This window comes from Ambystoma mexicanum, chromosome 5q (assembly GCF_040938575.1).
Source record: "Ambystoma mexicanum isolate Mex_15411 chromosome 5q, UKY_AmexF1_1, whole genome shotgun sequence".
Lineage (NCBI taxonomy): Eukaryota > Metazoa > Chordata > Amphibia > Caudata > Ambystomatidae > Ambystoma > Ambystoma mexicanum.
Window position 1 is genome coordinate 398,040,982 of NC_090933.1, and position 23,786 is coordinate 398,064,767.

General features: G+C 40.7%; 1 protein-coding gene across 5 annotated transcripts in view; it reads left to right on the forward strand.

Moving 5' to 3' along the window:
• Positions 1 to 23,786, forward strand: part of GREB1L (GREB1 like retinoic acid receptor coactivator) — a 1,340,557-nt gene that overhangs the window by 1,161,415 nt on the left and 155,356 nt on the right. For all 5 annotated transcript variants that reach the window (XM_069620882.1, XM_069620883.1, XM_069620885.1 and 2 more), the window contains 2 exons: positions 22,241 to 22,438; positions 22,591 to 22,771. In XM_069620882.1, coding sequence (XP_069476983.1) covers positions 22,241 to 22,438; positions 22,591 to 22,771 — 379 coding nt within the window. The remainder of the gene's footprint in view (positions 1 to 22,240; positions 22,439 to 22,590; positions 22,772 to 23,786) is intronic.

The following is a 23,786-nucleotide window of genomic DNA, read 5'->3' on the forward strand; positions in this document are numbered from 1 at the left end:
CATAGGGTCCTCTGCAAACACTTGGACAGTGCTGCACACTTCTCTACGCATGCCACCAAATGGATTGAATCCTTTCTGAGTGAGAGAACAATGAGAGTCTTCTCCCCCTCGGCAGCAGCCGACCCTCTTCCAATCACGTGCGGCGTCCCTCAAGGCTCCTGTGTTTTACCAACCCTGTACAACATATTCACTAAACCCCTTTTCGATGATCTGGACCTTCTAGGTATCACCTACACTAACTATGCAGATGATACACAGATTCTCCTCCCGCTTTCTGGGGATCACAGCAAGGACAGGGAGTTGGTGAATAGGGTGTACCTCATCATTCAGGCATGGATGGCATCACATGGCCTCTGCCTGAATGATGATAAGACTGAGCTGATCATTCTGGGCACGCAGGCCAATATCAACAAACTAGGCAAGGACTACTCCACGTTTAACATAGATGGCAATTGCATTAAGGTCTCGAGTGCAGTAAAAACACTAGGTTTCAATCTCGACTCCACCATGTCTCTTGCCAAACAAGTTAATTCCTTAGCTTCCACGACAGCCTATACCTGTGAATTAATAAGAGCAGGTAAACCTTTCTTATCCAACAACAGTTGCATGATCTTAGCGAGAGCCTTAATACTATCACGACTCGATTATTGCAAAGCCCTTTACAGTGGCGCTAACAAAACTATCACCAAAAGGCTACAAATCCTCCAAAATAACACCCTTAGAGCCGCCTTAGCCATAAACAAAAGGGAACATATCTCCTCCACTAGACAACAATACAAATGGCTCTCCACCGACAATAAAATTCTCCTAAAAATGCTCTCCCTGACGCACAAAGCCCTCAATAACGCTGCCCCCATTTACCTGATGGACAAAATAAAAAGAAAAACCTCTAGCAGACCTACAAGAACGCCTAACTCCAACTGTCTGGAAATTCCAAGATTTAAACTTGCCAAAATTGGCGGCACAAGCTTCCCTGTGCTAGCCGCCAAATGGTGGAATGCCCTGCCACACAACCTTAGATCAGACCAACCTTTCCCCCACTTTAGAACGAACCTCATCAAACACCTCATTGACAACAACATGTAAGGTTTGAAAGACTTTATTTGTGTTATGTTACTCATCTGAATGTATATATGTATCTTTTAATTATGTAACATTGTAATTTGCTGTAACATTGTAATTTCTATGCACCTTTGAAAGCTTCGTATATTCTGCTCACTGTGCCCGGTTACCCTTGGGTATGGCGCGCATTACAAATAAATAAACAAACAAACAAACAAACAATATCCTCTCTCAAGTGTTAAAAAAGAGCACGAGACCCTAAAAACTTTAGATCAGATCGCTAATAAGCCCTTCATGCAGAGGGGGTCTTATAACAATCCGCACACTTTTCTTGCACAAGGATATGCAAGATCAGTCCAGTCAAGCTATTCCTCAGGAGCAGGCACTAGCATGTGGTGTGCCAATCAAGGGAATTGTCTAGCTCCCAATCCACCTTCCAGAGGCAATTCAGGTGAGGGTGCAGCAGGCACTAGGGGCCATACCGCAAGGGTTTCGGCTAACCCCCTCCAAGCAATCAATGTGATGAGAATGTATAGCATGCACGTTCACCCGGAGGTATCTTGGTGTAAGGGTATACACAGTAAGCTGGAGCAATCCCAAGGATCCGCAGAAAAGCAAAGTTTTGAGAAGGCGAAGAAAATGCAAGTGATGTTCCGTCTGTCTCAGTTTCAGCTGAAGATCGTTCCATAATTTACTGGCCGCCGTGGAAAACGCTTTTCCACCAACTCTCTGGGGATGGAATTTAGCAATCTGCACCAGTCGGTCGTTACTAGTACCAAGAGTCTGACGGGGAATGGGGTTGGAACCTATCCCGAAGGAAGTCTGCCCCTACCCGATAGTACACCCGATGGACCAGACAAAAAATATTTTAAAGCTATTCTATGTCTCACAAGAAGCCAGTGCAGAGATTGCAGCACTGGACTAATTGTTAGGACAGTTTTTCTGAAGTCCAACTAAGGGCTTAGTAAAACCGTTCAATTGAGGCAGTACAAGACTCCATTCTTAGTACAAGGCTGTACCACCTGAGTTCATGGTAGCATAGGCCGAGTAGCCAGATTTATCTTGGGAGGGAGAGAGGGCTGTAGAATCGGTACAAATGAAATTGTAATGCAAATGGTCCAAAGAAACACTGAAACACTATGTATGTAAAAATAAAGGATTTATTTAAATAAAGGTAGGCCTAGATAATTCTAGGGGTAAATAAGTACTATCACACATTATATGTAATCACAATTATAAAAACACAACATTATGCTTGCAGGTACACAGACCAAATCATAAACCTTATTTGGAACAACTAACAGTAGGGAAGTCAAAATATTTTCATACACATTCAGTATATGTTGCACCTATTCTTGGGGAGTAAAAACCAATGGTTACTGTTAGGCAATATTGTATGCAGTACCCTTTGGGTGTATTACAATATTTTATTTATTTGCTTATAGTTTATAAAAACGTTTGCAAAAGTATAAACAAAAGAAACAATTTGAAATAAAACTTGGTTCTTATACAATTCATAGAAAAATATTTCATTCTAAACAAAATTTTCAACATTACGAACAACCCTAAATCTTCAATTACAAAACCAAATAAACAATCACATAAACCTTACAAAAACAAAAGATAAACACTTTCCATCTCGAATACTGGGAATTCTTTAAAATCCAAATAAAATAGTCTAAGACCAGCATAAAATATCATATAAGACCAATATAAAACGATAATCTCAATATTCCATAATTAACTTTGAATGTCCTCCTTATAATAAATGACACACATTTTTCAGGTACGCTATTAGTCTGATTTTTAGTGCCATTCCGTTACCATGTAGCATTGGGCTTTCTATAATTTTCAGATAAAAAATTCACAAGTACAGAATTCTAAACCATATACAAACGAGGCACTATCTTCATTCTATAGAATTCCCTCAATGGGGCAATGAAAATTTACCATATTTGTGTTCAATTATTCTCATTTGTCTAAGTGCAGTTTCGGCTTTAATCTTTATATGTTTTTTAGTCATGCTTAATGAACCCGTATCGCTAACTAGATAACCTAAGTAACATATAGTATTAGACAGTTTAACTTGTTTACCTTCACAACACTACGTCAATTTCGATTGTGTTTTGATTCTTTGATCTAAACGAACAATGACAGTTTTAGCTGGATTGATTTGAAGCTTCAAGTCTTTTATATAATCGACAAATTGATTTATTACACGTTGCAGCCCAACTTTAGTACTATCCAGTAAAAGAAAGTCATTGGCATAGGAAATCCACCCAGTTGCAATGTCCCCAAACTTTGGTGAAATTAATCCCTTATTTTTAAAGGCAATGCTCGCACCTGATGTATAAAGGTTGAAAAGGGTAGGTGCTAACATACACCCCTATTGCAATCCGTTTTGGATGTCGAGTTTTCTAGTTAGCAGACCTTCCGAATTCAAACGTACTTGCATTTTAGTATTGGAGTACAAAGCAATTATGATATTCAAGAGACCCTCCGGCATTCCCATCTCTTGCAGCATTTTCCATAACGTGGATCTGTCCATATCGAAGGCCATACTAAAGTCCATTGATGCCTTAAAGACTGGCTGTGAACCTTTCGTCAAGGCAGCCTTCTGCAGGGAAAAATGATCAAACCCCCACAATCTGTTCCCATGCCCTTCTTAAATCCAGTCTGGTTAATATTCAAAATATCATTGGCATATATCCATTTCTGGATATCAATTAACACTAAGGACGCACAATTTTTTGAGTCTGCATCACTAATGGCAATTGGCCTATAACTCTTAGGATTACATCTCAGGCCACTTTTTTGTATATAGGAAGAACGTAAGCCTCCAAGAGACTGGAATGGTCTTGGTCTTAAACATATCGTCAAATAAAATATAAAGCACTTTAGACCAGAGGTTAATATTCTCCTTTAAAATTACATTCGAGAGGTTGTTCGGCCCCACACTTCGTGACTTGTTAGAGCATTTAATTATTCGAGTGATATCTGCACAACTATAGTCTGTTTGTCATGTAGATGGATCTGTTACACAAGCCCTCAAACAATCCACCTCATTATTATAGATTTTGCTAAAATGATCAATCCAGGTTTGTTCATTAATTGGATTGAGAATTGTTTCTGTTTGACTTGATTCCAAGTTATTCAGTACCTCCCAAAAAGATTTTGAATTATTGTTCCTAACTCCTGAAGGAGTCTTTCACCATCTTTTTGGTGGAGAATTCCTTTATGCCATATGTTTCAATTATTAAACTTTTGTTTGAGCTTTTTGATCCTCAACAATTTTACCCCAACATCGCCTGTACCTTTAATAGCTCTGATTTCTTTATGAAGTATAGCCTTATGTTCATGAGTCGACAGATCGAATCTATGTAAATGATTTCTAGATAAAGATTTTGATGTTGTGTTCTTGTTCTCTACCTTACTCATAGTTTCGTTCAAGTAAGGTGTAAAGATTATCACTGAATAGCTCAATATTTTCAATTCAATTTTCATCGACTCAAAGCCATGCAAAATTGTTGACCTACATTTCTCCGTTTTCATTTATGTCCATTTCAATCTGTTACCCCTTGTATTGACCGTAAGTCTAGTCTTCAAAAACTCAGTTAGCACTTGATATAGTACATTGCAAATCTACAATAAGCATAGCATGATCACTATATGGAGATGCTTTTATTCCAAATTTTCTCAGTCTCTTGCTCGGCTGATTGATTTATTTTATTTTAGCATTTGTAGAGCGCACTACAGCGCACAGGCAACGAGGCGCTATAAGTAGTTTTTAAGAAGGCTTGCTTGAGGGTTACAGTAAGTGGCCCCAAAGGTCTGTTTGAATACATTTGCTTATGCACATTTGCATGGTTACATATGATACAGATTGATTGTTACAGTTGGTTACTAATCTTGTCTAGGTACATAGTCTCCTATACATGGTGAATACATTAATAAAGCATACCTAGAATGACAGGCTCTTTAGATGAAGAGCTTGGTTTTTAAGTCCTTGTGGAAGGCCGTGTGTGAGTCGATTGACCTCATCTGAGCTGGAAGGTTGTTCCATAGGGTAGCCGCCATAGTGGGTTAGCTGGTGCCTCCTGCACGCGCTCTCCGTGTGTGTGGGACAGTGATGCGGTTGGCGTAGGCTGCCCTTGAGGGTCTGGAGACAGTTTGTCTAGTTATCCTCTGTGTCAGATAGGGGGGTGCTTGATTGTGAAGGCACTTGTGTGTAAGGGCCAGAGTTTTGAAGATCACCCTTTCCTTGATGCGGAGCCAGTGTACCTCCCTCCTGATCCCCGAAATGTGTTCCTTGCGCGAGGTGCCTGTGGCAGCCCTTAAGGCATTATTTTGGGCAATCTGGAGTTTGGCAAGGTTTTTCTGGGAGGTTCTAATGAACAGGGCATTGCAGTAGTCTAGTCTGGGGCCGATGATGGCTCTGGCTATTGAGATGCAGTTTTGCCATGATAAGAAGGGCCTGATGGCATTGATGAGTTTGGAGTGATATGCTGCGGATGGGGCAATGGCATTTATCTGTCTGTCCATGATGAGGCTGGGCTCGAGGTACACCCCCAGTGTTTTGATTGTTTCAAGTTTGCCCAAAGTGGATGGGGAGCCGACAAGCAGGAGTTCAGTCTTATCGCTGTTTAAACAGACAGACATGATAAAAAAAAATATAATATGATAGAGGATGAGCCCCTTGCTTTCCAAGTGGCTTGACAGTCCAATAAATCCAAACCCCCAGGAGTTTGCAAATTGTAGCCATAAGTACACATGCTGTTTAATACATTTGCCAATTCTTTAATCTGAAGAGTAACTGTTAGCACAGAAATCTATTCTCCATTCTTCCACCTTCATAATAGATCTACATTGTCGGTAGGCTATCATGAGACCCCCTTTGGGTCTCCCTCTCTCCCCTCCTGTAGCAAAGGTGCTAATTGAATTGAAACCGTCCCATATCAGTTCACCCCTCGCCCATGTTTCCTGCAGTAGAATAATATCAAAACCTGATAGCTCTTTTGTTAATTCTACTTGATTCTGTTAGGAAGAATTCTCATAAATGTGCCAATTCCTCCCACCTTAGAGCCCTCCAACTCTTTTGCTAAACTTTGGGGCTTTGAACTTTGAAATCTGTGTTTTAATCTTGTGCTGTTTGATTATGGGTTTTTTCAATTTTTTTACTTTTTTTATTAAAATTGTGTTTGGTGCAAAGCACCTTTACAATACAATTTATGAATAGAAATATTGCTTAAAACCTTTTACAGTTTAAAAAAAACAGATTAGTTCCCATACATTTTAACAAGAGCTTCAATAACTTGTCCAATCAATCAATCATAGAATCCCTGAGTAACTAACATTTGTTTGCTAACAGACTATGAATATATCTTACGCATACTAATAACTTAGTCATTTGGATGAATTTAGGCTAACCATTGGACATTTAAACCTAAATTCTCAAAACCAATAACATCACTTTTAAAAGAAAGCAAAAGACTAAAGACAAAACCTAAATCTCCCAAGCAAAGGAGAAAAAAATATGTAACAATTAGGTCTTGGGCAAGGAAACACTTGACCTTGTCACTCTAAATTCAGGGATTATAATAGAAGTATGGACAATTATGCAAAGCAATACACTGTGGATTGACACTATACACAGTGAGTATACAAAAAGTAATAGATACACCAGGATTCCTTGTTTCAGAGATAAAATTATACAAACTAAGTATAGATGGCATAATAGAAACTCCAAAATTCCTTTTTGAATAACATTTTCCCTTATTTGAGACAGTATGTTAAGAGACACAAAGTTTGCAACACGCACTTGTTAATTGAAAAGTTTCGTAACCTCTCACATTAGAACGTGTGTATGGAATTCAACTTTTCTTTATAGCGTGTAAATTAGATGCCTGTTATTGCAAACCGTGACTCACTTGTTAATTACAGAAATACATATAGTTTCACGTTAAGCAATTCGTTTGCCAAAGGTGTTAATCATTTTCAGCTTAACTTGTTTAAATAAATAATAAAAAACGTATTGATGCGGGAAGCAATGATTGGTTCTCCCCCACATATAAGATATCCACAGTGATTCCATAGCTAGATATGAGTTGTTCCCCATGATCTTTCCAAGTGTTCTAAAAATTGTATTTTTGAAAAACTGGCAAAGTGTTAAATGTTTTAGAGTTTCTATTTCTTTCGGGCTATTAAAGAATCGGCACGATTGGTCAACAGTTGACTGAAAACTTTTCCAATTTTTAGTTCGTTCTTTACTATAAAAGAGATTTAACCTGAATCTCATGTACAATTGTCTAACCTGGTCACTTGGACAGAACTTTAGATAGGATAATCTAGGAATTTGTTTATACCTAAATTTAGCATATTCCACTAGATGTGAATAATTTGCTAGTTGATCGGATGTGCTGGCCCAGTCTAGTTGAAAATGTTTTTTTTTTCCACAATTGCTGGCCGATATATCGGATCATATTCTGTCAAGCCCAGCCTTGAGAGTTCAGAAAACATTAGTGTTTTGAATCGTGCCATAGAAATGGGAGATTCCTTGGTCGTCATATCAGCCAGATCCTCGTAGAGAGAGTTAGATGGTGCTTGTAGCATTTTGCAAACATTGCTGATTCCACGCCATTGAAATCTAATTGTTAGAGAAGATATTCCCAATTAATGAGTTATGCAGACATTAGGTAGGCCTTTTGGAAGATGTCGTACTATTTTCCATATTAGACTTTGTGTCTTATTTAAACACTCGCCTATATCCAATAGACAAAGGTCTAGTCCATACAATAAAATAGACTCTACTTTGAGGAAGTAGAATCTATCAAAGGAATCAAAGAAAACGTACACAACTTAATGAAGATGATTCTCATTTGAGCCATTGGGGGGCTACTTTGATGGATAAGAAATTGTACCATTTTGTCAATGAGTTAGTAGTGGTTGGATTATAGTCTAGATACATTTACTCCTTCCGGTGTTGTATTGATCTACCCCCTAAGGTCCACTTATAGTCCACACATCTTTTTTTGTTTGAGAATATAAAAATATTAGATTTTTCAGGATTAGTGATCAGATTGTGTTGCATACAAAACCCATTGAACAGGTCCTTTTTTTTAAGACCGTATGGAGTACGATCAAAGAGGATCACATCATCCGCGAAAGCTAGCCAGTTAATATGTAGGCTACCTAGTTTCACCGGATAGGTGTCCTGATTGATCCATAAATTGTCAACATCCGCTAGATGGAGTTTAAACAGAATAGACGCCAGATTACAACCCTGTTTAACTCCTATAGCTGTCGGTATTAAGTCAGTTAGAGATCCAGTCCGATCGATTCTGATTTGATAGTGTTGTGATGTAACAATGCAATTATGGCTATAATGTGTATTGGAATGCCATGTTTTTGCATTTTGGCCCATAGGAGACTTCTAATCACTATCAAAGGCTGACGATAAATCTAGGAATGCCATATATATGGGTCCATTGATCGATTGATGTGACGATGCCAGCAAGTGGGCTAAAATCGGTGCGTTAATTGTGTGCCCATTGATTTCCTAAAACCGGTCTGAAAACGAGAAAGAATTGAGTGCAAAAAAATATGGTGGTTTAGGTCTTGAAGTATTTGAGAGGCAAAGATTTTTGCGGTGACATCTATTATAGCAATAGGTCGATAGTTGGAAGGCATGTCCATCGACCCTTTTTTGTACAGTGGAATGATAGTGGACGTTAGCGGTGAGCTTGAGATAACCCTTGATTGAAAAATTATTGCATCGCCTTTTTAGAACTTGTGCCCAAAAGTGGGGATTGTCCTTCAAGACACATGGCGGTAAACCATCCGGACCTGCCGCCCTTGAAAATGTAAGCCTAGATAGTGCATCCAAAATATCGTTTAATTCCCATGGACAGATAGGTGGCATATTCCTGTGCATTGAACACGCAAAAACCGGGAGGTATGGTGTATTTTTCTTCATAAAATTGAGACCAGGTGGCACCTGAGATTGTTGCTTGAAAAGCCGATTTGGACTTGCCAGCGGGATTTCTGATCAATTCCCAAATATTTCTTGTATTTTTTTTTGCATATCATACTGATGATTTTTTGATTTGCCTTCAAATGAATTTCAAATTATTTCTTTTTATAATCATTTTTGTACCTTAATAGGATTGATTTTTTTAGAAGCAGCGTAATTGGTGCACATACCTCTGGTACCATTCAGATGTCTTAACGCACGTTTTTTGAGTTTTTTCAATGCACTTACGGAATTGTTATGGGAATTTGTGTGTGTATCTACCAAGGTGGGCGCTTCCCCAAGCGCTGACTCAGAGAGATGTTTGCAAATCATGTTTAGGTTCCAGGTATCAATTTCACTATCAATCGCACCCCCCTTAGGAAAATCTTTGGGTATCCATAGATCACGACTAATCATACTGTTTAGCTTCCTACATGTCGCTGAGTTCCATCTCACCGATTGCATGTGTCTGTCAATGACCGGTAATGTAAGAATAGGAGGTACCAGGTGTGTTTGGCAGGAAATGCTCACAGTGGAAAATAGCAAGCAATGATCACTAGGCCCAGAATGTACTAAATAAGTAGACCTGCTTTCCTAGCTAGACCAGATGATAATGCAAGATAGTCAATGCATGATTTGTGAGGGCCTCGATGCCAAGTAAAAGGGGATGCTTGTTGAGCTGGGCGAATTAACTGAAAATCCCAGTTGTGAAGAAAGTGAGCCCATGGAAGACCTCTAATGTAGGGTAGTTTGTAATAGGTTGGAATACGAATTTAGAGACAAATTGAAATCACCAATGATGATTTCTAAATTGGAATTTGCAATATATGCGTCGGTATCCAGTCATAATGTCGAATACAATAATGTCGAAAGACAAAATGTCGAAAATATTTAATCGAAAATAAAAATGTCGAATTACAAAAATGTCGAATTTTTTTCGATTTTTTTTTTTCGAATTAATGTTTAAATAAATAATTAATTAATTATAGTTTATAAAACATAATTTTTTAAATGGTTAAAGGTATATCCATGGTGGGTGGGGGGGATGGGGAGGAGGGGGGGTTGGATGTAGGGGTTTGGGATGGGTTTCTTAAATAATTAATTAATTATTTAATATTATATTAAAGATTTTTTAAAAATAATTAAAGGTATATCTATGGGGGGTGGGGGGGATGGGGAGGAGGGGGGGGGGGTTGGGGTAGGGGTTTGGGATGGGGGGGTTGGGGGGGGGGGACCCCCCCCCATAAAAAATGTTAGTATTTGTGTAAAAAAAAAAAAAAAAGTGTTTTGGGTTTTCGATTTTTTTTTCGACATTTTTTTTTCGAAATTATGACTTTTCCTATTATATGTATGTGTTTTCGACTTTTTTGCATTCGACATTTTTTTTTCGACATTTTTGCTTTTCGACATTAAGTTTTCGACTTTTTGTCTATGAACCGTCTGTGAGTACTGTATTGAGATTAAAAATAATAGTCTCAATCGGAGAGGAAGCTGGATTGCAATACGATATGATCAAGATGGTCACGGGTGAAGTCGAGGACAAGGACAATTCAAAGACTAAAAATTGAGTTGATGAAAAGATCATTTTGGACGTGCCTCAAATTTTGTTTAGAATTAAAATGGCGAGCCTACCATAAGGTCTGCCCATAGGCCCTCTTTCAGCAAGTTGTGAGTAAGCTGTATAACCAGCTGATTCTAGATTTTTGATGGACATGGTTTCTTGTAGTAAAATAATTGATGGGTAGTCAACCGAATTTAAGGAATTAAACCAAGCATGGTAGTTCTTAAAACCACAACAGTTCCAGGAACAAATTGTAATGACTGCATTTTATGACGTGGTAGGTTATGCATTGGTGATTGTTAACGTTTTGATCAGCAGTTCTAGCCATGCAAGGCCCTTTATGATGTTAGAGAAGGAGTCAAGTTGTTCCTTTAGGATGTTGTTAATTACATGAGCTTGCTGATCAGGCTGCGTTGCCTGCGTAGATGGTAAGGCAATGGGCGGTTGATACTCGATGAAGGTCACAGATTCTTCTGTAGATTTAAAGGCAAACAATTGTTGACCAAGTGCCACAAAATCTGCCTCATGTTCCCATATTAGTTTTGCTATTATGTGAGATTTCAATTTACACAGCATACGATTTTTTTTTTTTTGATAAAGGTAATTTGATCCATTCCACATCGTCTGAGATCAGGCTACGGCACGACGGAATTTGATGGAAAAGTTTCATTAAGGCAGAGTGATTAAGACTGGCAGGCCCGTTAGTAACGGGATTCGAATACCAACCCACAAGTAGTTTCATATCAGGGGACACATCATCGATCCTTGTGAATGGAACCAGTGTTTCAGGCAGGATAGGTCTATCTCTTTCAGCATCACCTTTAGTAAGGTTTTCTGCGATGTTTGTGGAAGTGTGCACAACTTGAGCATTCCCATTGTCAACTAGCGGCACAAGAGTACACCTCTAGGAGGCAGTGGTTCCATGTTAGGCGCAGTGTTATTATTTGACACTGCACTGTTTAATGTAACTGGTGTTTCATTGTTTATTTCAATCTGTATCTCCTTTGTACTGGGTGCTTTGGTAATGGAAATAACAGGAGAATCGCCCTGCTTAGAAGCAGAAGTTTTTTCTTATTTTCAGTTGCCTGGAAATAATTAAGCAGCTGCGTTTGCATTAAAGGAGTAATGACACTAGTTGGTTTAGGCGATAAATCCTTCAATGGAAAAGATGCCGATATCCCATCGTTTTCTGAAATTAGGTCAGACGTTGTAAGGACAGAGGTTTTATTACACTTCACCTTAGGTGGTAAAGAGGTGTCGTGATTATTTAGATCAAGGTGCAGTTTGCTTTCAGAGTCAAGTTTATTCAGGTCAATAATAGTGTCTTCATGAGCAAAGTTGGTGAGTTTTTTGACAGCTGAGTTGTGTCCCTTTATTTTTTTTGTTGGCTGATTTTTCGATTTACAATCTACCATACCTTTTGAATCTGCTTCTGTTTTGGCTCGCGCCAAGGCTGTTATACTCCTTTTGATCGCTCTTAGGTATGATTTTTTAACTTTAAGTGACATAAATTGGAACTTTTGATAGTTTCTTTCTGATTGTGTCATTATTTGTGCACTCAGATCTGCAGAATTTAGTTCCTCAGCTTCTAGGATTATCGTTTAGGCTGAGGGACTATCTGGTGAGGAGGAAGCTATCACAGAGGGCAGTTTAATATCATGTGTTGAAAATACTTCATGTTGTGGATTACTGGGAACAAGTTTGGCATGTAGAAGTATGTTCTCAATGACCACAATTGTATCATGCTGCAGCTTTGCCACCGTCATGTAATCAATGGGCGGCAACACATTGTCATTAGAGAATCTCATCTCTGATGCTCTCAGAACTTCTGCAAATAGTTTTGGCTTTGGGACCAGTTGTTCAGGTTCCATTTATGTTTGAGTTTCTTAACATTTTTTACAGGAAGAACCTGGTCGTGAGAGCTGCCAAATGCATGTTTGCAGCATTGATGAGAAGATATGTGCCAACATGAAACCCTCAATTCTGCTTAATTTAATGAGTATATCCGAGGTGGATACATTAAGTGCATTGATGGATAGGTGCATATGTTAGTGTCCTCTATCTAGTAGGTTTAGTATGCGAGTGAGGACTGGAAAGTTTTGCAGTTCATACTCGTTCAAGTCTATTAGAGACTCTTACAACGGATAAAATGGAAGATTGGAGTGAGGAGGAAGAAAAGATGATCCCATGACATTTTGTGAGGTAGAGGTTAAGTCAACCGGTGAATGCAAAGGAAGCGGCTCTAGGATCAAAGCTGTGGCCGCAAAAGTTGGAGAATTTGCATTAACTTGTTTGAGTTTTTCCTTTAAATTCTTGCGCCTCCTCATTTAGGCTCGGGGGTGGCTCAGTCATTAATGGTGTTTGGTAGCAGTGAACCTGTTCACGCAGGCCTTGAGATTTCGAGGCCGGGGTTGAGGGCCCATTAGATAGTCTGACACACGTGTGTAATTCTGCCATAATGGCGGGTGCAACCATCGAAGTGTCTGCGGTTGTGGTTCCATTGGGTATACATGCAGCACCAAGTAAAGAGTTGTCAATAATAGCAATGTAATGTAGACATTGTGCATGTGGATTTCTCACAAGACAAACCAGAATTGTTATCTGAGCCCGCAAGATGAAGATCAGGGGCAGCCTTGAGATCACATGACTTGTGGTGCATGGAACGTTTTGTCTACTAGTAACGTGTTAGGTTCAGAATACGGCACTGGATGAACCATAACGGCTGTGCTTGTTCGTGATTTTACAGTTTGCGGGTTCAAACATTTGCCATTTCTTAAAACGCTCGTAGCCATGATGTGCTATGTGTTTGTGATGTGTTATACTAATGATACACTGATTCACAATGTTAAATTAGGTAACTTTCCCACAATGCAGGGGCTTACACTTACTATGTGTTGACTAGAAGCTAAAAGCGGAAAATCAATACCTGCTATTCAGATCCATACAGTATGTTAGATGTCAATAATGATATGAAGTTAGGTTACCAGCATACATTGTTGTGTTTTGCCTATGGGGAATCGCACACGCAAAACGCTGCACACCTGAGCAGCCCAACAGCCAAGACACTTGCAGGGCACTTCCAGGTGCGCGAGCGCAGTGCGCGTGAGGCCCGTAAAAGTAGGAAGGCTGGGAGAAGGTGGGCGGATCAAAATGGGCGGGACTGTGAACAAATGGAGAGCAAAGGCTTGTTTTGTTTGTTTTATTCATTTGTAATGTGCACCAGACCCAAGGGTAAGAGGGCGCAGCAGTAAAGGGTATGCAAAGCTTACAATGGTTACAAGATATACTTTACATGATGAAAATACTATAGACCGGAAAGGCAGAAATGCAGTACATTATATACAGGTATTACACAGTACTATATGATAGGTTATATACAGGATATGATGTTAAATAGTGCTTGCCGGTGGTGTAGCATCAGGCAGAGCAGTACAAGGCAATTTATAGTATGCAATCTGTATCTGTAATAGAGGCAAGAGGATGTCGGGGGTAGCTGATTAGTTGATTGAATGCTTCAAGTGATTGATGTAGTTGGTTCTGAATTTAAGGTAGGATTTCTCAGCATGTATGGTTTGGGGCAGTGAATTCCATACTTGGGCTGCCCAGACGGGGAAGCTGGCACTTCCGGCCTTGGACAATTTAAATCTGGTAAGTTATCTTGCCCACCTCTAACGTAAAACAGTCACAGTTAGCAAGGAGAATCCTAAGTCTACTGACAAAAGAAAAACATTTACTTTGTAGGAGACTGCGAGCAGTCCCTGTAACGCTGCAGTCAGCAGTGTTTCCACACACAAAGGGCTTCCTCTTGCAGACGCAACTTCTGGCGGGTAGATTAAAGCCGATTATGGCAGCAGAACAAGTCCAGGACAGCCCAACAGCCAAGACACTTGCGGGGCACTTCCGGATTCCTTCTTTAATTGCTTTATTTGATTTTTATAAAGTGCCAACTCGGCCATAGGCCTCAGAGCGCTTCACCGTCCCAAATGTTTTCTTTACAGCTTTTTTCTAAGATGCCATCAAACGAGCAACAACAACGTGCCATAAGGAAGAATCGTGTGCGGGGAAAGTCAGGTTTTACAACATAATATTTCAAAAAGTAGTGTTCTCGAATCAGCAGAGTTCACAATCTCCCCATCCGAGCAAGGGATGCAGTTGAAGCTGTCCTTCGCGAGTGGCTCTTCTGTGTCCTTCAGGACATCTATCAGTGCAAACGGACTGAGGAGCTGTGTTCATACGTCCTCCACCACCAAACCCTGACCTCTCTTTGCATTATGTTACGCTTACCTGGCTCCCACAGGGGCGTCGATCGGACCCGGACAGCTGCGACCTCCTCCAACGTGAAGCATAGTGCAGAGATGACAGATTGGACTGCCTAATCTCGTCTGCTTGACCCATAGAAGTATTCTACAAGTGGAGAAAGGGATTTAGCCACCCGTGGATTCTAGTAATGGCACCCCAATGTTCTCCCCACTAATCACCACCGATATTCACTTTCAGTAGGCTCACCTTATGTTTTTAAATGATGAGCTCTCCATCCTGCGTGGAATGCAGCGGCGCGTAGATACCAGTTACTTCACTGGTTTGAAGGCGGCGGAAGAGTTCCGGATGAATATTGACTCTGAGGTTCAAGGCGAGAACCCGTAAGTATAAAGTTCAAAGAGTTCAATATGTCCGATGTTCACCCTTGTACATTCCTTTCTTGTGTTGCAGCTGGATCCAAGGGAACATTGTCTTGTGGCAGCTGATGGTGTTCAGGTAAGAGTCTGTATTACCCAACACTGTCCGGTAAAAGATGCGTGTATTTAAATTGCTGGTTTCTCTCTCCTTACAGGTGCGCCGTAAGAAGTTGCGGTTTGTTACAGAATAATGCCTTCGGTTGTTAATCCGGTAAGTCTATGGTGGAGAAGTTGTATTTGTTGGCTCTCTCGGCTCACCTTATGTTTCTTTTGTCCCCTAGATGGTGGAATTCTGCGAAGAAAATGATGGAGGCTGCTCCGGATCGAAAAATGCTGTGAGGAATGGTGAGTATGGCGCGGCGCTGCAGCTGGCGATGCGACGCATGTAGAATAATGTCCTTTTCAGGTTCGAAGACGTGAAGGATCCAGAATTCAGGTAAGGATTGAAATAATATCTGTATTCTAACCTTTCCTTCTTCTTTCTTCTATTGCTAGGAGCTCTGGATTCGAGACGGGCGTGGCTGAAGACTGGATGCTGACTGCAGGCACGGTGAGCGTTACGCTGCTGGATGCAGAATAACGCAAAGCATGTGCTGCTGTTCGGGCGTGGTTTAAATAGCCTCCAAAGTTGTTCCAGGTAAGAAGTCCCTAGAACCACACCCGAGTAAAAAAATAGTCCCTGTAGTAAAATAGTCCCATCCAGGCCTCACGTTGGCTTGGATTCATTTGCAGCATGGTCTGCATGAGGTAAGTAAAGTCTATGAGCCTGGCGCCTATGGCGCCAGGACTGAACCCAGACAGCCCCCAGCTGGGGCTGCTGGGGTTTTATTAAATATCTGGATGCCTGCTCCCAGGGCTGATGAGCTTGATCTGGATGCCCGGGGGTAGGCCTCATGACAGCTAGTTGTCTTTGGCTTTGAACCATTAACAGAAACTTCAGGACTATTGGTACTCCTTACATCATCCCTCTCTTGATCAGAAAGCTTAATTTGAACTTTCTCCAACAATTTCAGTATTGGTCTTGTCAATATGAGCAGATAATGGTGCAACTGTCGTAGACAAAACATTTGGGTTTTTAAAGATCTCAAAGATATAATTTCCCTTTCTGCATACACCTCTCGTGTGTGCACTGGGGATTCCGTATAAGTGCTGGTTGCTGGTTAAGAAAGGGGTGGAGCCCGGTGAGACCTGGTGACGTGACAGCTCACTGACTAAACAGAAGAGGAAACACACGTTAGACTACTAAAAGAGCTAACGTGTGTAAAAATGTAACTTCACACTAGAGTTCAAAGCAAGGAACAAAGGATAATAGTCTTTTAAGCTTCCTGCTACCTCCAACGTTACGGCGCATACACTTGCACACTGCTGCTTCTTTCCGACGACTTCTCTCTCGCAGCGGTCCACATTCAGTCCAGCCAAACAGTCTACTTTGGGCTACTTCAGGTGCACTACAATAACCCTGACCTCCTGCCAATAGGTACCCAAACTTTGGTATAAGTCTGAACTACACAGGTTGGTAGTGTGGCTGAGCAGCCAGGCTTATCTCAAGAGGGGTCAATGTGAGCAGGAACGCTGTGACAGCGTTTCACAGTACAGTTATTCAAATAAACACTTACACCCAAGGTTTCTTGATAAAACAATTATTAATTTATTTCACAGTCTGTTGTATAAGCCTTCTTCAGAAGGGAGAAATATATATGTAACAATTAAAATACACTTCAAAGCACTCTTATTTTCTCTAAATCAGATGATACCCTTTGGGAATGGCACACACACACTTCCTACACCCTCAGGTGACTTAAATAGCTAGGACCCTGGGGACATTGATTTATCACTTTAAAGTCAATTTCACTTCACTGCTCTTGGAAACAGTAGTTTCACCAAGAGAAGGTATTTAATGCTTTGGGAAATTTAAGAGACTGCCCGGTGCCGCTGCACTGAAGGTGCTGTGTTTCACAATGTAAAGATGATGCCTTTGGATTTTGGCAGACTCCAAAGTCAAAAGAAACAGAGTCCAAATCACAATAAAAATACATAAGAGGCCGAGAAAAAGGGCTCGATCTCTCCAGGTTAGAAATTAAAAGTACATTTAGAGCAATACTGAGTTTGGTGTAAAAGATAGAATAGAGGAATAAAACAAAGGTTAACAAATAATTCATAAATAGGTTAGTTCTTTTGAAACCTTCAATAAATTAACCCTTTCCTAGGTAAAAGATAAAGCACAGAGTCAGAGGAAAGAAGAGTCACTCAGGGAGACAGGGCAGCCAATGTTAATTGCACAATGTCAAGGAGAGCGGCAGATCTTCTTTGCAGGTACGTAAAAAGTCTTGCACAAAGTTTCTAGAAATGTTTGTGGAAAATGGAACACTTGAAGGGCCACGAGCTGGGAGGCCTGTGAGGGGCAAAGCTTTAGCAACTCTGCAAGGTAACCAAGACAGGTCTCAACTGAGAGCAAGCAAGGCTACACAACAAGAGGTAAATTTTCTTAGACTTTACAGTACCTCTGGTTAGAAGAAATGGTTCCAGCGGGCTTCTGTTCCTGTACAACTCTGCAAATCCGGTTGTTCCTGAGCCTCAGTCGTGGGGACAAGAGGGACGGCGTCTGGGCAACCTTCGATTCAGCGCTGGTTCTGTGTTTTAGCTCCTCGCATCTGACAGCAAATAGCAACACTGCGGTTCTCGGATACCACTCTGGACTTTCCTCGTATCTGGGGTCCAGCACTCAGGCTTGGTCAGTCTTGCTTCAGAGAAGACTGGAGGATCTTCCTGGCGCTCTGGTCCTACTTAAAAGCAACGCACACAATCTGGTGTTCCTCTCCTTGGCACTTCTCTTCCAGCAGCAGCAGCAGTGGAAATACAGCCAGCTCTGAGAGGATGTCCGGACTGGCTTACTTTGGAGTAGATAGGTTCCACCAACTCAAACTGAGAATTCGTACTTGCAGGGCTTCTCTTGTCGAGGCGAATTTGGAGCTTTAGCACAGCAGCAGGGCTTCACCGGGCAAACCAATGGTCCAGGAGTTGCAGCAGGTGTCTCTTCCAAGTTCATCTTCGGATTCCTTCGTCCAGTAGTCGACTCTGCAATCCAAGCCAAAAAGCCTTGCCTGTTATGCAGATTACTCCCATTCATTCCAGCCTAGCTTTCAATCACACAGCAGGGTGGCTGACCTTGCCGGACAGCCAGCCGACCAATCCCCTTTGGGTGCCTTCCTATAACAAAGGGGATTGAGCACAGGGAGTTTCGGGCACCTCCCTCCCTCCCTTCCTGCCCCTGCCAGACATACTGGAGCCAGATGCAGGCTTCACTCGTAAATCCCGCCAAAGGCAAAATTAACAAAGGGACCAAACCTGGTTTGGCGCGCAGAGTAAATCTCAAGAAGGACCTTTCCAACAAGAAATGGTGAAAAAATAAGACCAGGGCCATTTTGACAAAATGGGCACCCATGGGTGCTTTACTGCAGCCCGCGGTAAAAACTCCCAATGTTAGTTAAAAGTAAACCACTGCCACCAGCCATTAATTGTAGAACGGATAACATAAAAATGTTACATGAGGAACTAGACAAAGGGCTAAATAACCCCTCCAGCACCCTATGGTAAGATAGTGTGTGCTGAGTCTAGAAAGTTTCAAAATGTAAGTAAAGTCAATTTCACTTCACTGCTCTTGGAAACAGTAGTTTCACCAAGAGAAGGTATTTAATGCTTTGGGAAATTTAAGAGACTGCCCGGTGCCGCTGCACTGAAGGTGCTGTGTTTCACAATGTAAAGATGATGCCTTTGGATTTTGGCAGACTCCAAAGTCAAAAGAAACAGAGTCCAAATCACAATAAAAATACATAAGAGGCCGAGAAAAAGGGCTCGATCTCTCCAGGTTAGAAATTAAAAGTCCTAAAGTCCAGCAAAAGAGCTGGGGGTCTCTAAGGTAGAAGGGAATTAGCACATTTCTGAGAATTCTCCCTAACAGGAAGGGCACAATGGAAGGAGCGTGCAGAGATCCTGAAAGGCTACCGTGAAAGTGAATGGATATTTTGTGAAACGAGGAACAGAGTGGCGTGGGCCTGTCCTAACTAACTTTATGCTTTTGTGAAATGAGGAGCAGAGTGGCAGAGGCCCCGTTCTGCGAAACAAAGTGCAAGAGGTCCAGATATTAAGAAACCAACCCTATTGTCAGAGTGGTCACGCATAGGGGTGATTTGCGAAGGTCTCTGACAAGTGAACAGTGTGAAAGATAAGTACAAATGTTGGGGAAGGGAGTTCTCCCCGAGCTCTGTGAAGCGGAGCTGTTTAGATGGAAAGTGTTTCAGTCGTGTTTATGTGTTTGAAGACCGGCAAGGGTAGCCTGTGAAAGTAACCAAGAAGGACCTTTGTGCATATCTGTTTATTTGACAATTGTGAAGCCGGGTGAGGGAAGCCCAAAAGAATCCATTGAAGAGGACTACCATGTATATTGACCTGACATTGAAATGGAAACAGATTTATGGGAAATCTTTGAACTGTGCATTCTATCCACCTTGAAGGAACTTTGTAAGACCCCCATTGAACTGATTGGGCAAGGGAGTGTTGAGACAATTCCATTGCCATTCTGACATTCTTTTGAGACACCCTTTATTTTCATACCTTTTCCCACACTTAGTTATTGTGAAACGTGAGGGCAAGTATAGGTTTCTGACACAGACCTTTTCCTTTGTTTGACTGACTTGGACCATTTTGTTTTACTTTGATGGTCGAGACTTCTCCCATTATAGAATTGCAGCCAGCTAGGAAGTCTCCAACCCAAAGGTGTTGAAACTTGTACCTTTGTGTCTGTCCTTACTTGTGATACCATGCCTGCCTCACAGTGTGCACATATGTTTCAATTGATTCTTCCTAAGAGATGTGTTGCTGTATACGTTATTATAAAATGTACTACACCTATGTTCTATTACTTAAGAAACTTGCAATTGTGTTCTTCATGTGTTCTGCATGTGTTACTGTGTTCAGTACTTAGATTGCAAATATTTAACAGTGCACCTTATATATAAATAATGACAATTTTTATATAACTTTGAAATGTATGTGTTTCCCTGAATACATGTATGCACAGAGTTCTTTGTACCTCCCTGCAACCTTCCTCTCCTAGACTAAGCCTGGCTGCTCAGCCATTCTACCAAACCTTTCTGTGGTGACAGTAACTTGTGTAAAACTCCCTAACAAGGCTGAATTCTATATTTTCTTTTAGGGTAAAAGATTTTTGAACCTAAATACATGCAAGACGCCCTCAGACAATCCTGACTCTAAGCCAAAAGACCTTTTCTATTTCCTCTTTCCCAATTATAAGCAAGGGGTAACATGTCTGTGTGCAAATGTTTGTTACCAATCTGGGAACAAAGGGTGTTAAACTTGCAGTAAAAACCAAATAGCTTCTGCACCCATAACATGTATGTAATAATAATAATTTTATTGTGATATAGTCCAAATTTGGACTTTACACAAACATAAAACTATAAAAACATAGTAAGACATGACGATAACGCACAATGTCAAATCCATATGCAATCTGTGAAATAAAGTAAAGTAAAATGGATACACAGAATACAAAATACCAAAGGACAATGCACTGTACATTATAGAACAATAGAGATAACATGACATGACTTCTATTTCAGTTCCAAGTTAATCAGGCAGCACAACCCATAATTCATTCAAGCGTATACTGATATATACACACAACAGAGGGTATAGTGGAGTCCAGGTGTTACAACAAGGTCTAAAACTGTCCATAGTACCACAAGCCAAAGTGTATCCCCAACAATAGGAGAAATGGAGTCTTTAGTCAGATAAGAGGGACTTGGCATGTATCCATACCCTAAATAAAGAGCGCTGTAGTGAAATGGTGTCAGAGTTGAGACAATAGTCTGAAAAAGAATCCCCGGTAATAGCTTCATACCTATGTACCAGTTTACCAAGCATGCACTTATAAAGCGGCCCCAGTTTAACACATTGGGTAAGGACGTGTCTAGCTGACTCTTTGAATCCTGATCTGCCACAGATACGGCCGGTGCTATGTTCCAGTTGGACTCCAGACGGGGGCCTGTGACTGCTAGTACCGGTAGTTGATATATGCGCAACCTTAAAATGAATTGTCTTACTTCGGTTGAGTCTTCCGGTATCTGTGCACAACATGAGACACTCTCTCGTACCCTTTTAGTTTTGACAGATGGGTATAGTTCCCACACCAATCCCATCTGTTGAGTTTGTTAAAAAATAAAATGTATGTGGTAGGATGATGTAGGATAACGTTGAAAAACCTGGAGGGTGGTGTTTCTGTTCCTATTTACACGTTTACTCCTCATTTCCTGACTTTTTAAAATCATTTTTAGAAATGTTAAATCCATTTTGATGCAACTATTTAAAATATAATTTTCAAGTATTTTAATTCATGAATTCGCTTTCTGACCATCTATTGATTACCTTCAAACCCATAGTTGATAACTTGCTGTCTCATTGGAAAAAACTCAGGCAGTAATTGGTCCACTTGAGTTGCGCACTAAAAGGTTAAATTATTGACTGACAAATCTGTGGTAAAAGGCTTCAGAGTGTGTTTTAGCTTGCTAGCATAAAAGCACAATGAGAAGTGGTTTTGTTTTGTAATGGAATTTTTCATATGTTAAATGCTGTTGAATTTAGCTTTAAACGTTACTGCACATGCAGAATAGTTTTGATCATCACCACTAGTGTATTTATTTATTGAATATTTTGGAATACTGCATTCACTGCACGATAGGGGTTCATGCTGTGTTTCTATGTCACACATACTGTCTGTGCCAAGGGGCAGTCCACTTTATTGCGCATTCTAAAAGGATTCACTGTTGTCTGATGCTTTTTTTGTTGGGAATGTAATGTTGATTGGTGCTATTTCAGTCAATGTTTTATATAGCAATGGTTCTGTTTTACGTCTAGATAAGGAGGCTGAACATTTCCAAATCTATCAGCCACAGCTTGTGGTTGCGAGGAAGCTGCTGTCGCAGGTCTGCTCTATCGCAGACAGTGGTAGTCAGAGCCTCGATCTCGGACGCTTCAGTAAAGTGGATTTCCTCATTTTAGTGTCTCGCTCTGAAGTCTTAGTTCAACAAACTCTTCAAAGAATACGGCATTCAGGTAATGTTAAAAACGACATTAACAAGAAGGCCGCAATGTGTTATGAAAGAAAACTGTATTTTATGAAACCTTGACCTTTTAAAAAGAAATATCGGTAAACATTCCACTTGTTAACAAGAAAGTTACTCCTGAATTTTTTTTTGTATTTGCAGGAGTCCTTGTTGACTTGGGCCTGGAGGAAAACAGTACTGCCAACCAGAGGGCAGATAAATACATTCTTCGGCTAGATGGTGATATCCAGGCCAAGTTTGAAGCTTTTATGAGGAGAGTTAAACAGAATCCATACACACTTTTTGTATTAGTTCATGACAACTCCCATGTGGACCTAACGAGGCAAGTATCTCAAATTTATAGCTGAAAATGGGGTTCAGGAGGAAGAGAATTGAGTAATTAAAGGGAAGATCTTCATCAAATAAAATGAAAGCATCCAATGAGCAGCATATGTGTTAGGCAGTGTTAAGATGGATTTCCAAAATCTTCCCTGGGAGTTGATTTTGGGAGGCCAACCTACTATGGTGTAAAGGAAAGATGCTGAAGTCTTGGCAAACACCTACCTACCTAGGTAGGTACCTAGGTAGGTAGCAGAGTCGTACGGCTTGGACATGGTATGAGAGTGGTCTAGGGCTACAATGAGTCTACACAGAACACCGACAGTTTGTTAGGCAGGGAAGTACAAACATATACACTGATTTTCAGGCCTTTAAAATACACTCGAAGCAAATTAAACCTCTAGGCAAATATTGTTACACTTACTATAAAACTATATATATATATATATATATATATATATATATATATATATATATATATATATATATATATATATATATTTTTCACCCTTAGGAGAAGATGGAAAGCATTTGATTCAATAACCAGTGTAAAACAGGCAAGTACTCTGATACATCAGTAAAACCATTCAGAACCATTCAGAACAACCATGAAACAGTTCCCTAGCACTTACCATACCTAAGGTGGTTTGGAGCTTACTCTTACGTCCCATCCCTTTTCCTCCATACTGTATGGGTGTCCCTTGCGAGGGATGAGAGATGGAACCTTTTTCCCCTTCTTAAATTTAGATGCTCCTCTGACTCCGCCCACCGGGGCCACTACTCCGTCCCCATTGACGCGTCGACAATATTCAGAATTGCCTAATAACACCAGTATAAATTGGGGGGAGAATGGTGGGACATATGAAGGAAAGGGGACTATGGACTTAGAGTATGTTAGTCACTACGGTGAGTAACTATAAATTACTCTTCCGTCCTGTCACCTTTCCTCCATACTGTATGGGCGATTACAACTGAATGTAGCCCCAGGGTGGAGAGGAGCCTGACTCCACCCACCAGTG